The sequence below is a fragment of the Perca flavescens genome, chromosome 2 (assembly GCF_004354835.1).
Source record: "Perca flavescens isolate YP-PL-M2 chromosome 2, PFLA_1.0, whole genome shotgun sequence".
Taxonomy (NCBI): domain Eukaryota; kingdom Metazoa; phylum Chordata; class Actinopteri; order Perciformes; family Percidae; genus Perca; species Perca flavescens.
The window spans coordinates 17,111,485-17,125,223 of NC_041332.1; the positions used below are offsets into that span (position 1 = coordinate 17,111,485).

The following is a 13,739-nucleotide window of genomic DNA, read 5'->3' on the forward strand; positions in this document are numbered from 1 at the left end:
ATGGAGAGTACCTTCTCAGTATGACATATCACTTTACTTGGCAGGGCAGAAAAAAAGTAATTAATTTAGGTAATTATGAGTGATTAATGATTACTTTTGTTAGTAATAATGAATTAGTTTTGTGCAGCTCAGCAACTGATTTGGAGTTAATGAGGACTGACTCATGAAGAAAGTTTTAGTAGCCCAACTCACCAACCCAGTTCACAAATACCTCACCATTACATTATTTTTCACCAAGATAGTATCTCGTGGTCTGTTTTTATGTAACATAGGTTATAATTATCGACTGCATAGACTGTATAGATTTTTTAACACAGCATTTCTCTGAAAAGTTACTAGTTACTTTATATATTACGATTTCAGATAAAAAAACAAACATTTGATGGGCTTACAGTGTGTACTTAGCGACCTTTATGGTGCTCTAAATACAAAGCTCAGTTAGTTCCTGTAGGCTAAAAAACACCTAATGAATGGTTTCTGTTAAATAAACCACCAATATTCAGTCTCGACGAATCATTAATTCAGGTCATTAGAGGCGATGAGTCTAAATCACCAGGGTCTCTTGTCAATGAGACAACTCCACACTTGAGTCATTTATTTCTGTTCAGACAGTGTCATCAGAGCAGATGGGTCTGATGTAAACGTTTGGCACTTGAACCCCCAAAGGACAAGCTGTGCTGTGATCTCACATTCGTCCCACTCGCATGAACAGTTTTGTTTCAAAATGAGATATCCACCATTTGAAATAGTGACAAAGAGAAAATATAGGTCAAAAGGACAAATTACAAGATTTGCCAAATAATTTTGATCTATTTCTGATGACGGTTGAAGAAAAACAATATTTGTTTCACATAGTTTTTCCCTTAAAAATGGATGAACACTGGATTGTGAAAGAGCTCTTAAAGCAAGATTTTCAAACACAACTTTACCGTTGAAAAGACACCAAAACAACATACACGTAAATCGTCTGTTAATAAAATAAATAGAAACATGTGTAGGCAATAGAAGCTTTTAGGTAGTACATTATAAGCACTAATTACATCTACTGCATGATTAGAGCAATTACTTCATACATTCATGTAAGGATCATGATGAGACAACCCTGTAGTTATACTGTACATGTTCATTTACAGTGGCATTACAGAATACTTACAGCAACATTAATCAAAAGCAAAATTTAGCAACAAAACTAATACATTATTACATTATTATTAGTTTTAAAATCATCTTACATACATGAACATACAGCATTATTGAAATTTAGATTGTTTTTAAGTAATACATTAAAAGCTCTCAAGTTTTTTTTTATAATTACTGCAAGTAGCTCACATCATCATGTAACATAATAAGAGTCTTCAAAATGAAGAGTGGCTTCAGAACGATTTAAGGCCCATTTACTTGTTGCACACTTTATTGTGTTTTAAGATTTAATTTAAAACAGACTAAATTGACTTTTTGGCAATGAATTCTACACACAATTATCCATACTGACAAAGAGGTTGTAGTTTTAGATTTTTAATAGTCCAAAGCCACTGTGTGAGCCTCTTTAAACACACTTTCCTCTGACTCTAACTGCAATTAACAGTCTCCGGATAATAAGGAAGAATTGACAAAAAATGGAAATGGTCAATTATAGTTCCTTGTCTTAATGTTTAAAGAGTGAGCACATTCACTGATGATTTCGTACATTCCACCTCTGAAACTAAATGAATAGACGGGGCGATAACGAGACGGAGTGATGAGGAGAAACTTGCAGTATAGTCTCATTAAAAACTTGTTATCTTCAGTTCTCACTCTGAGCTCTCTCACCTCGCTTCTCTTCTCTCACCTCCAACTTTCTCAGACAAGTATGCAAATCATACAGTGTATGCATACACACGCACACACACACACACACATACACACACACACACACACATGAACGCAAATATGCATACAAATGTAGGCCTATGTGAGCAGCCGCAGTGTACAGTACATACACACACACACTGAATGCAGATGGCGGAGATTACTCATACCTCAGTAACACTGTAAAAGTCAGGCACATTCTCCAACACTTTTATAACATTCCTGCCTCTAACCACAACAACACTCTCTCTCTCTCTCTCTCTCTCTCTCTCTCTCTCTCTCTCTCTCTCACACACACACACTCTCACACACACACACACACACACACACACACAGTTGGGTATTAGCATCTTAAATACATGTGGTTTACATAGCTGATTTAAATGTGTAGTAGATACACCTTTAAGGATTTGGAGCACCAGTATAAACAAGCGATTCGATAGACTGTACGAGGGAAGAAAGACACAATAATCTACGCTGCCTCCCCATCATCATTTCCACCTTTAACACCTGTGTTTCTATCAGCCCCTTCACTCCTCTCCCTCCAGTCCTCCTGGCAGAGGCTCGCTTCCTTGTTTGGCCACCTCTGCCTCCTTCAGAGCACTGATGACTGGTAACCATGGCAATGGCAGCTCCGGCCCAGTCCTCTTGACCTGGTTAAGGTGGCTGAGGGCGGCGTACAGCCCGGTGTTGGCCCCGTCGCGGACGCCCGGAACCCCCTGCTGCTGCTGCTGCTGCTCTGTGTAGTACATCTCCAGAGCTGCTGGGGTGCAGTGCTTCTGCTGTTACAACAGAAAGACAAACATATCTTAGTTTGTTTCAATCTAGGTGACATTACTGTAATAACGTAAGTTCCTCCCAACAGGTTTACTTGTTCTAATTCATTTACTGTATGATTATTTGTAATAATAATGATTGACAAACTCATCTAGGACAACTTTTATAAGTACATATACATATATATCAATATGTAAATGCTGCACATGAATACATTTTGGGGATTTGTTCATTCATCAAGGTCTCAGGTCTATAGTCATGTTAGAATGTGTTCTGGTGTAACATAATTGTTATGGTAGAAACAAAAAGCCAAAGTAAGTTATGGAAATGAGGTACAGGTTCTGTTGTCTTTTTGCACTCGGGGGAGAAGATCCTGAAACTACATTTGAGCTGGAGAAGCATTTCAGAGGGCTCGATGGTGTTTTAAGCCCCCAACGTCTCCTTCTAGGCAGCGCTGCGACCATTGACGTCAAGGCACCTAACCCTAACCATAACCCTAACCCTAACCATAACCATAACCAATAACCATAACCATAACCATAACCATAACCATAACCATAACCATTGCCTAATCCTAGTGCCTTCCAGGCAGCGCTACGACCATTGACTTCAATGTCCCTAACCCTAACCATAACCTTAACCCTAACCCTAACCATTGCCTAATCCTAGTGCCTTCCAGGCAGCGCTGCCTGGAAGGAGACATTGGGAGCTTAAAACACCAATAAACTTTCAGAGGTGACACTAAATCCAAGTACTTTCAGGGGCTGCCAACAGTGTTGACCATTGTGGTTGGTCAAGTAGATGTGTCATTACATCACAACAAAGACTATTACAACAAGCACATTACAATAACTACCATATACTGCCACATCACAAAGACACTTTAACAGACACAATGTCATCCAAGCCCTGGCAATCATCAAGGCAGAAGAGCCAACAAAAATTAAAAGATTAGATAAAATAATCTTCACTCAATGTCCACCCACTAGCTTTTTTTCTGGGGCTGCCAACAATACCACAGCAGATGAAATTAGCAGATAAAATTAGCTCATTGTGGACCTTGTGTTAAGATTGTCTGTCTAAAAACCTTTTTATAAAGCCAAGAATGAACTTTCAAGCTCAGAATAAATCGGAACATAATGCAAGGTTTGGAAAGCTTAGGGAGGCATCACAGTGCAAGGAAACATTCAGAAAACCTTTATCGGTAAAAAACGTTGTAAAAGCCATCTTTATCAAAAGAAACTGTTGACTAAAAAGTGTAAGATGCGCTGTGGGGAAACAAGTGACAACAAATGTTAGCATCACAGTGCAAAGTGAGTTTTTCTTCATTAGTACGCACCACAAATGTTTCTACAAATCAGACCAGGGGAGTTTAAATACCTCCTGTAAAAGCGTTTCTTCTTTCTCCCAATGACGTCCATTTAGAAAAAGCCTTCACTTAAGGAAAAAGCATCCTGTGCAACATCTTTAAACTCACATTTGCTTGTTTTTGAGGAAGGTGAGTGTCTACAATGTGGGCAAATGAAATCAAAGAAACTGAGCGTCCATCCTGGTAATGTTATGTTTTGGAAAGAGCCCACTGAGTTGTGTTGACCTCACGAGTGTTTCCCTTCCGAGGATCCACTACCTGACCTTCCCTCACAGAGAGGATTTGAACCTCTCAAAAGCACAGCAGTGACGACGCCTCCCTCCATCCTCACATCTCTTTTTATGTCTCCAACAACGCTTTAGCAGGAAAAAATGCTGAAAGCAACTGTAACATAAACTTCAAAAGCCTTGCCGGAAGGTCCAAACCCCCCCCTTCGCTTCCCCCCTCACTGTTAAGCCTTTAATCACAGTTCAGTCACGCTCAGCTCTAATTAAAGACCCCTCTGATTCACAGGCGGGCGTCCCGATCTCTGCCTGAGCAGAAAGCTGGGTCGGTAGCTCCCTCTCCCTCCTTCTCCCTCCGTCTCTCCCACACTCTCATTTTCTTCTGCAAGACTCTTGAACTAACATGCCTGGCAGCACAGGCTCACTACACGATGCCTCCAAGGTGTCATTGGGAGATAATGAGTTTGAGTTTCCAGCTCCAGTTTTCAGAGAGTCCTCCCCAAGTGATTGATGTGAGTGTGTGTCGAGAAACAAAGCACCAGCTGCATTGTAGACTGTGTAAGTACCCTTTGAGTGGGTGTCGCACAGACTATTTTAACCTGGATAATGAAATGAGAAAGTTGAGGTTGAGTCTATTATATGAGCTGATTCTGCTGGTCTCTGCTTTATTGCAGGAATATGATGGCCATTTAGATTTCTTTCTCTCCCTAAATCATGTAGATCCACAGTGTGTGTGTGTGTGTGTGTGTGTGTGTGTGTGTGTGTGTGTGTGTGTGTGTGTGTGTGTGTGTGTGTGTGTGTGTGTGTGTGCGTGCGTGGACACAAGTGCACTGCATGTGTGTTAATGCACACTCATTTTCTGCAAGGATAGTGAACATGAAATCAAAAAAAGGACATACGCTAAGCAGCGTTTTAATGGCTTGGACTGTGTATGTGAGCTCGTCTATGTGTGTGTAGGTTTGTGTGTGTTTATGCTGCATACCTTAAGGATAAAACCCTCTGGGCAGGTAAGTTGGTCATACCACATGGCTTTGTACATCAACAGGAGGAGCAGGCTGGTCAGGAAGGCCAATGTAATGAGGATCAGACCTGTGATCTGAGCAACACACGCACACACACACACACACACACACACACACACACACACACACACACACACACACACACACACATATACATACACCACTTAAGTGTCATCAATACTGAAAGAGTAAAGCTGGTAATATATTTTTGTACTGGCTTCCCAACCCTGTCTGTGGCACTCAGCCCCAATCCCATTGGTCTACTGAAGACAGGTAAATAAACTAACTTAAAAATTTCACTTTAAAAAAGGCAAAATATTTTCGTAAAACAGCTGGGCACTGTAGTATTTAGCAATCGTTAGTCAAACAGGAAAATGCAGTGTATCTGTTGGGGACTATGTTACTCAACGGATTAATACAGATTTGGTGCTCTAGTGATTATTCATGACAGCGGGACAGTGCATGTGGGATTGACTCCAGTGTGTGAGTGTCATTATGGCAATACGGAACATATCAGTCAGTGCAATTGTTTGGCTCATTGTTGTGTTTATAAGTCCAACTGAAATTAAATTGTCTAGATGGAGACCTTATTTCCATACTGCAAATTAAATTTTGCATAAAGCAGTAACGTCAGCGTTCTATCATAGACAGGGCAGATGGTCACACTGAGCCACAGACTCTTAACAACAACCCATGTTAGCGTTTCTGTTAAAGACTCTACTTTAAACCTACAAACATGAACACAGGTCTTTTTTCTGCACCTTTGCTTGTTGAACAAGCCACCAAACAAACATTCACTGGGGACAGTGCACTGCTAACGTCAGTTTGCAGATTAGATAGTTAATCAGCTCCAGCACATTAAACAGCATGTAAACATTCCTGCAAATGTCACATCGGTCAAGTCAGATGCTGGTGTGTTCCTTACTCTTCAATACCACTAACAACACACCGTCTCCCCATGACATGTAGGCTATGGTTTTACATTGTTTACTTTTCCTCCCAGTATTCTGGCAGCCTGCCAGGCAGCTAGTGTCAATCTAACACTGACGCGCCCTTCCAGCCAGCTGAGATGAAAAAGAGTATTTCTGATATTTCCCCAAATACCTTTTATCTTCCGTTTATTAATACAAAACTATAAACAATGCATTAAAAGAACATGTTGACAGTACCTTAGACTGCAAAAAGGGATGACTAAATACGATTTCAGCTGGACTTTAAAGCAACACCAAAGCACTTTTCCTCTTCGTTCCCCCTACAGGTTGGAAGCCGAATTGTCCGTTATCGATCTCATTCGAACTACAGATTCGCTACCCGATCTGGCAAACGTGTATAGTGCGGTTTTAGCGAATGCAGGAGTGCCGTTCACCCTTTTATGAGTTGATGAACCACTGAAACGATTTTGGAAACATTATTTTATGGTACAATCTTGCTTTAACCTTTTCTGGACAACAATGGAGCTCTATGGCAAAGAGGAATGAACTATAACAGGTTTGGATACACAGTTAATACTTAAGTGTGATCCATCTATTGTTGGTTTTGTTTTTTTTCATGAGATTTGTTGACAATAAAAAAAAAACATAAAATATCGCCAGACTTATGTTTTAATCCGAACATAATTCCCCAGACACCAGATGGTTGCTGTACCTTGGCTTTCTCTGAAACATCACTGTAGAAGTTGATATTCAGCTTCTTGATATTGGGCACATACAGCTTGTTCTTCTTCTTCTGCGGCAGCTGATATTGTGTTGATGTCTTTACAATGACCTGCAGCAGAAACAATGCACTGTTATTGTGACGTTTCTGGATATAAACTGAGAACTACTAATTAGCTGTTATTGGTTTTACATTATGGTGGATGGATGATGATGTGCCCAGTGTTCAGCGCAGGTTCAGTGATCCTGTGTCCACTGAAAATACTCTTTTGCATGTCTAAAAATACACAAGCATCATTTGCGAAAACAGCCAGTTCTAATTGATGCCTTAAAAACACATTTGGGAGCTACAAAGTGTTTTTCATGTTAATGTTTCAGCAACATCTAATTAGCCTGTGGAACATCCTGTGCTGCTGAGTGCATCATCCAACCAAAATTTGAGTGTGAGGGCTTTCATCTTCCATTATTCATTCAAAGAAGTGCATGCATTGCGTGGGTTAATGCCAAGGATTTAACCTGGGACGGTAGGTAACAGAAGGTAAATACAGCAGTCTCAGAGTTGGGGCTCATGTTTGGAAGGTATGCCCTTACGAATTTTAATAGTGTTTGTCCAGATGTATTCAGCAGCAACTAATCTGTTGGCTATTTCTGTGATGCTGTAATGCTGGTTTGTTTTGGTCGGCGTGCAACTTAGAAACACAGTATTTTACAGAAAAACTAATATAAGTAGGCAGGCACATAAACAGACTTACAAACACTGACCTAATAGGCCGCACTTACCTTGTCTGCAAATGGCTGCTGGAGCTGGTTGACCTCCAGGGGTGTGATGAGGGGGATGTTATCAAAGCCGTCGTCCGCAGACGGCTGCTTCTCCAGCTTATCAGACAGATTGCTACCTAGCTTCACCATAGCTGCTCGGCTGTCTAAAAAAAAAGGCCTGGATAGATCTGGATAGCAGGGACAGACTGTTCAGGTCAGATTCACTCAGACTGTGTTCTTTTAACCAAATGTGACAGCGCTGCTTGTTGCTCAAATCCTGGATACTGCCAGGACACAAAAGAAATTGGAGAAGATGACTGCGTGATGAGGAAAAACAGGATGGTACAAGAGTAATATAGACCACACAAAAAGGATAATAGAATTAAAAAGTATTTCTGATATTGCAATAAAGTAGTACGTAGATGCAATGTCAGCCTGTTGATCCACTACTTTGGTCCAGACTGAAATAGCTCACCATCTATGGGATGGATAGCTACGAAATCTGGTACAGAGATGCATGACTCCCTTTGGATGAGATGTATTTACTTTGGTGATCATCAGGTCAAAATTTGTCCAATATTTTGATTTATGACTAAGTGGCCTACCTGCAGAACTCATGGCGTTCTCATAAACCAAAGTTGTACTTAGTGTTAATTAGAAAATATTAGCATACTAACACACTAAACTAACATGGTGAACATGGTAAACATTATACCTGCTATAAACATCAGCAGGTTAGCATTGTCACTGTGAGTATGTTAGCATGCCTATGTTAGCATTTAGCTCAAAGCACCACCGTGAAACCACAACATGTGTTTTTTACACTTCAGTTATTTGTATTACTATTTTGTATTACTATTACTATTTGTTGGTAGATGGATTTTGTTACATTTGGACAAAGCTAAGCTAGCTGTTTCCCCCTGTTTCCAGTCTTTATGGTAAGCTAAACCATCTGCTTGCAGTTGTTTCATACAGTACGGCTACCTACAGATATGAGAATGATATGATGAGAATAAATCTTCTCATCTAACTTTCAGCAAGACAGCAAATAAACATATTTCCCCAAAATATCAGAGTATTCCCTTAATAATTGAATAATTCTGAGAGATAAGCGGAATTATAATTATGTGGCTTGAAGTGGGGGCGCCATCTTAAAATGTCTTCAGACTTCTGTGTTTGCAACCATCCTAATACAGCAGAAATACTTTCCTCCTGGTTATCCAATCCAGTAAACATTGTTTTATAAGCATGAGTGTATGATTAATCTCATATATATATATATATATATATATATATATATATATATATATATATATATATATATATATATATATCAGCCTCAGCTATTCCTCCAAACTCTTATCTTTAATGTTTAGGACCGACATGTAAATCTAATGCGCTACCAACACAGCGTTGAACGCCCTTCCGCTTGGATTCTATTTTTTCTCCTCGATCAAATGATCATCTAAATGTGGAGGGAAGAGGTGAGGATCTACTTATCTCATTCACACAGTGCAACACAACACCTTCCCTCAGCCAAGGACCCCACGGGCCTTACTGACGCCACTGACTCACAATGATGATACACTCACCAGGAGGCAATGTTTTTTTCATGATGCAGGGGACATCCCCTATGCACACAAAATGTGTTTTTGATAAAGGGGATATAAAGGATCATTAATTAAGGCTGCCGACACATCTACTGTGAATAAATGCTGCTAAAGAAGGAATATTTAATTTTTGTATTTATATTAAGTGGAAACCTTAAACCAAATTGAATTGTGGACTTAGATTACAGCAGACCAGATCTACAGAGAATAATGGTGCAAAGTGATCGCCTCTAAATAGTGTTTTTTCAAGCAGTTAAATAGCAGCTTTTGTCAAGTGAGAAAAAAGAAGGATCTTAAGTAAGTATATTATTCAAGAAATACAGTACATAGTACTTGGTGTCCTTTGTGAGTGGGTGGCTAAAGTGGTCGTGCTGACTACCAGTGTTTTTCATTGTACCATTTTTCCTCCCCAGTGTTGGAGGGAAATGTGAGTACTTGATGAATCATTCTGAATCTGTGATTAACAAATGAGCCGGGTGTTGCTGTCAAACACTCTAAAATGACAGGAAATGAGAGCTGCAAATGACATTTTAAATGCACATTCATTAATTACGCACTATGCACATTATTATCAGAATGATGGCATGAATATGCAGATTAATCCATCGCCACAATCTGGAATATATATAAACTAACAGGACAGTGAAGACGTAGCTTTCTGAAGGTAAAGACGTGCTGTGTTATGAATAGGTAAGAGTGGGTTCTTTATGCCTAGCCTGTGCCTCTCAAGTTCCTCAGGGTTCACTGGTCATGCATATATGAACTTGCTGCACTGAATACTGCTGCGACAAGATATATACAGGATGTGTAACAAGTAATCAGAGAGCAGAGATGTAACACAGCACAAGAACTAAATAGAAGGCTGATAAAAAAAATTCTATGTAATTTCTATCTAAAAAAAAAAAAAGGATCTGAATTAAATAGCATATTATTCCAGCCGACTAAGCCTGTTTTTGCATCTTAAATGTCACACTGTACATTTTTCTACGTTTAATGAGTTGCGTGCTTGGTCTAACAGATGTAGCCTAAAGCCAAAAGGACGATCATTAGATGCGCGTAGTTAATTGTAGCCGTTTATGTAACGTGGAGGCAGCCTATAGCGCAAATTACAACGCAATTCAGCCTGCCATAGAGACATAGAGCCTCATACACCCGAATAAAGATGTAATGCTTCTCCATTCATTCACTAAAAGCATATGAAAAACCATGAATCACCTGCAGTTAAATCACTAAATCACGTCATGTAAAGAAAGGTCTCTCCTATTACCGCAGCGGTAGGCTCTACAGACTCTTTACCCGCAAACACGTGTGTAAAATACACAAATAAACGGCATGCGCACTCAAAAACATCAATGTAGAAAAGGGGGATATCAACTCACTGTGGTGTTCGGTGCTCTGTTGTCTGTGGATGGGATCGGACCCCACTGATGCTGACGGGGACTCGGTGTGAACGCCGGTTGCCGTGGTGATGTGTGATTCACGGCAGGACTGCGCATGTAATTCAGCCCTGGAGCTGCTCGTCCTCCGGAGGAAACTGGCAGCTCAGTGTGAATGCGCATCTCAACGCGACTCAGAGGGATTGTGGCTGATCAGAATTTTTTTTTTTGCCTGTGGGAAATAATCACATCTCGGTTTATCCGAGTGTTTGTCACCAATGCGGAAAGACAGGGCCTTAAGGTCTAGTGTGTGACTTTAGCCTATGATAAACCACATAGTAATTTGACTGCGGAAAAGAATACTCTCGCAATATTGTGTTTATAGTTCGATGTGTTCACATGGAAACAAGGCTTATAGAATCAATAAAGTGCGAGCCAATGACGCAATTATAACGTAGCCCAACAAAACAACATACACGAGTATAACCTATAGCCTATGTAGCCTAGTCTAAGCCATATCTTATTGTGCAAATGTAATGCTGGTCTATGGTCAACCCATACTAAAAATACAGGGACAACTTACTTTAGAATTACTTTGGGATATTTGGTAGCCTATAGACCTACTTTTTTTTTTAATTATGTTAGCCTACTTTTTGTAATTTCAAACCGAGGTCATCATTTGAAGCCTTTAGATTTCTCAATATTTCCTTTAAATGTGTCTCTAAGTTAAATAAGGCAAGGCAAGGCAATTTTATTTATATAGCACATTTCAGCAACAGGGCAATTCAAAGTACTTTACATAAAACATTAAAAAGCAATTCAAAACGAATAAAAAAAATTAAAAACAGATAGAATACAAGAATAAAATGTATAGTGCATTATACAAAATTAAAGAAAGGCAACATCAACATATAAAACATGTATCCACACTAAAGGCAGCGTTATGGGGTTCTGCGTCTGCTCACCTCAGTCAGGTCAGTGGTGGTCACTGGTGAAAAGTAACTTAGGTTGCCTACGTTTAGTCAAGTGCTTGACATGAGGTATTTCTATTTTACTTCACAGTACTTCTATTTAATCTTTATCTACACTACATTTCAGAGGGAAATTGTGTGCTTTTGCCACAGCCTATTCGACAGCTTTAGTTAACACTTTAAGTCCCCTGTTTAGCATTTATTATTAGTAGGCTATATAAACATTTAGGTCAGGTCTATAAAACACTATAATGTAGTTGTAAGCAGATATATTTGATCTGTTTATTAGTATTGTCAATAATTAGAACTTCTCTTATAAAGACATATATATATATATATATATATATATATATATATATATATATATATATATATATATATATGTGTGTATATAATATTATTACACGTGTTTTAATTATTCATTATATTCATTTATACACCAGTTGTATATGGAGGCCTATATCTGTTACAACTACATTAGTGTGATATAAACTACATTGTTTAGGCTACAGTTTAAATAAAGAGTAGTTTAAATTAACATTACACTTCTGTGTACATATTCATGCGTCAGCAATAATATTCCAATAATATGATATAACTCTCTAAAAGGGCCATTCTGCATACACATAGCTGCTCCAGTTGAGTAAAAAAAATTCAAATCCAATTTCAGTTGTGAATTTTTAATGGTGACACCTTTAGATGCAATGTAAATATTCTTGATGTCTTGGGTCAGCTTGCCCTATTTAGCAGTTTATTAAATGTTTGGGATCTCTACTACAATTTGAAATAAAGTTCTCCAGCTGTAAAACATGAGTTTGCAATGATAGAGACAAGGCCAAAGGCCAGCAGACCTGGTGTAGCTCGGTTGCTTTTGACCTACTCACTGATAACCTGTGACCCGGATGACCTGAGGAATCTTCAAAGACATATTCAAGCATTTGTGTATTTTTGGGATTATTGACTCTTGAATGAATGGGGTCTTGCTGTGAGGAAGAGTTAGGTGGAGCAGCTTACTGAGGAGTTTTTGTTCCATGGTGATGTGGTTCACCTCTCTCACTGAAGGAGAGGAGGAGGTGATGCATATGCAGAGTTGTGTGTCAAAGAGACGTGAAAGATATATTTATGAACATTTATTCCTATATGTGTGTATGTGAGTGTGAAACAAGCCTAGAGAGAGAGAGAGAATAGGAGAGAAGAGAAGAGAAGAGAAGAGAAGAGAAGAGAAGAGAAGAGAAGAGAAGAGAAGAGAAGAGAAGAGAAGAGAAGAGACGAGAGTGATGTGTGTGGAGAATGAGTGGGCAGAAGGAGCCAGGCTCGTCTGCAGATTTAGATCAACCTTTTCATGGAAAGAGGACCCATGCTGTTTTCCTCTTTGGCCGTGCCTGACTGTATGAATTCATTATGCCTTTAGGGGAGCACTCGTCCAAAAATCAGCCCTGAACCCCCCATGCCCCCCTGCCAACCCATCAATTGGGCCTACATTTATTATTTTGACCTTTCCTTTGCGGGGGAGTGACATCAAAGTGGATCCTCGACTAGTTCCCCTGTAAGAAGACGGAGGTGTCATCCTCACAGTGTGAAAGGCAGACTGCTGGCCTGCGCTGGTTTTGTTGTCAGTGAAGAAGAGGCGACGGAGTCTGGGTCAACATAATTAAAATGAGAATCAACAAGGCTGCGGTGTATGGAAGGAAAACCGGGTAAAACCAGGCGTGTTAATGTGTCGGCATGTTTGTTTGTGTGTTAATGAACCTATGAGACATTCGGATGATTTGATGATTTCACAAAAAATGTGGTATTTGTTTTTATTTTTTTACATTTAACATTCTGTTTGTATGATAATAGTAACTATATTATTCTATTCTATATTTTGAACTATAAAACTGACTCAACACCAGCTGAGTCATTTGTCATATTTTTGTTCCATACAAAGCATTACAAAAACAAATCGACCTACAATCTAAAACCAATCTGTTGTTGTTGAGTCAGACAATGCCATTAAGGGTAACTTAAGGACTTGTTTAGTAAGTTAGAGGTCCCAAACATTTTTCTTGGACGTACTATAAGAGAAAAAATATCTGCTCCTAAAGTTACCCAAGAGCACCAAAACTATTTAGCAGTAAATTGGTTCCAA

The 13,739-nt window shown here is 39.3% G+C and overlaps 1 protein-coding gene across 3 annotated transcripts; it reads right to left on the minus strand.

Annotated features, from left to right (window-relative positions):
* Positions 1-1,964: 1,964 nt before the first annotated feature.
* On the minus strand, positions 1,965-10,897 carry caly (calcyon neuron-specific vesicular protein). 3 transcript variants are annotated; one of them, XM_028566179.1, is made up of 5 exons: positions 10,641-10,897; positions 7,673-7,839; positions 6,885-7,004; positions 5,201-5,314; positions 1,965-2,630 (listed from the first exon to the last, which is right to left on the minus strand). In XM_028566179.1, the coding sequence occupies exons 2-5, from the start codon at positions 7,799-7,801 to the stop codon at positions 2,379-2,381; spliced, it is 615 nt and encodes a 204-aa protein (XP_028421980.1). In that variant the 5' UTR covers positions 7,802-7,839; positions 10,641-10,897; the 3' UTR covers positions 1,965-2,378. The 3 variants fall into 3 exon arrangements, with proteins under 3 accessions (XP_028421980.1, XP_028421995.1, XP_028421988.1); XM_028566194.1 differs by having other exon boundaries at positions 1,965-2,627; positions 7,673-7,935; XM_028566187.1 differs by having other exon boundaries at positions 7,673-7,935.
* Positions 10,898-13,739: the final 2,842 nt, after the last annotated feature.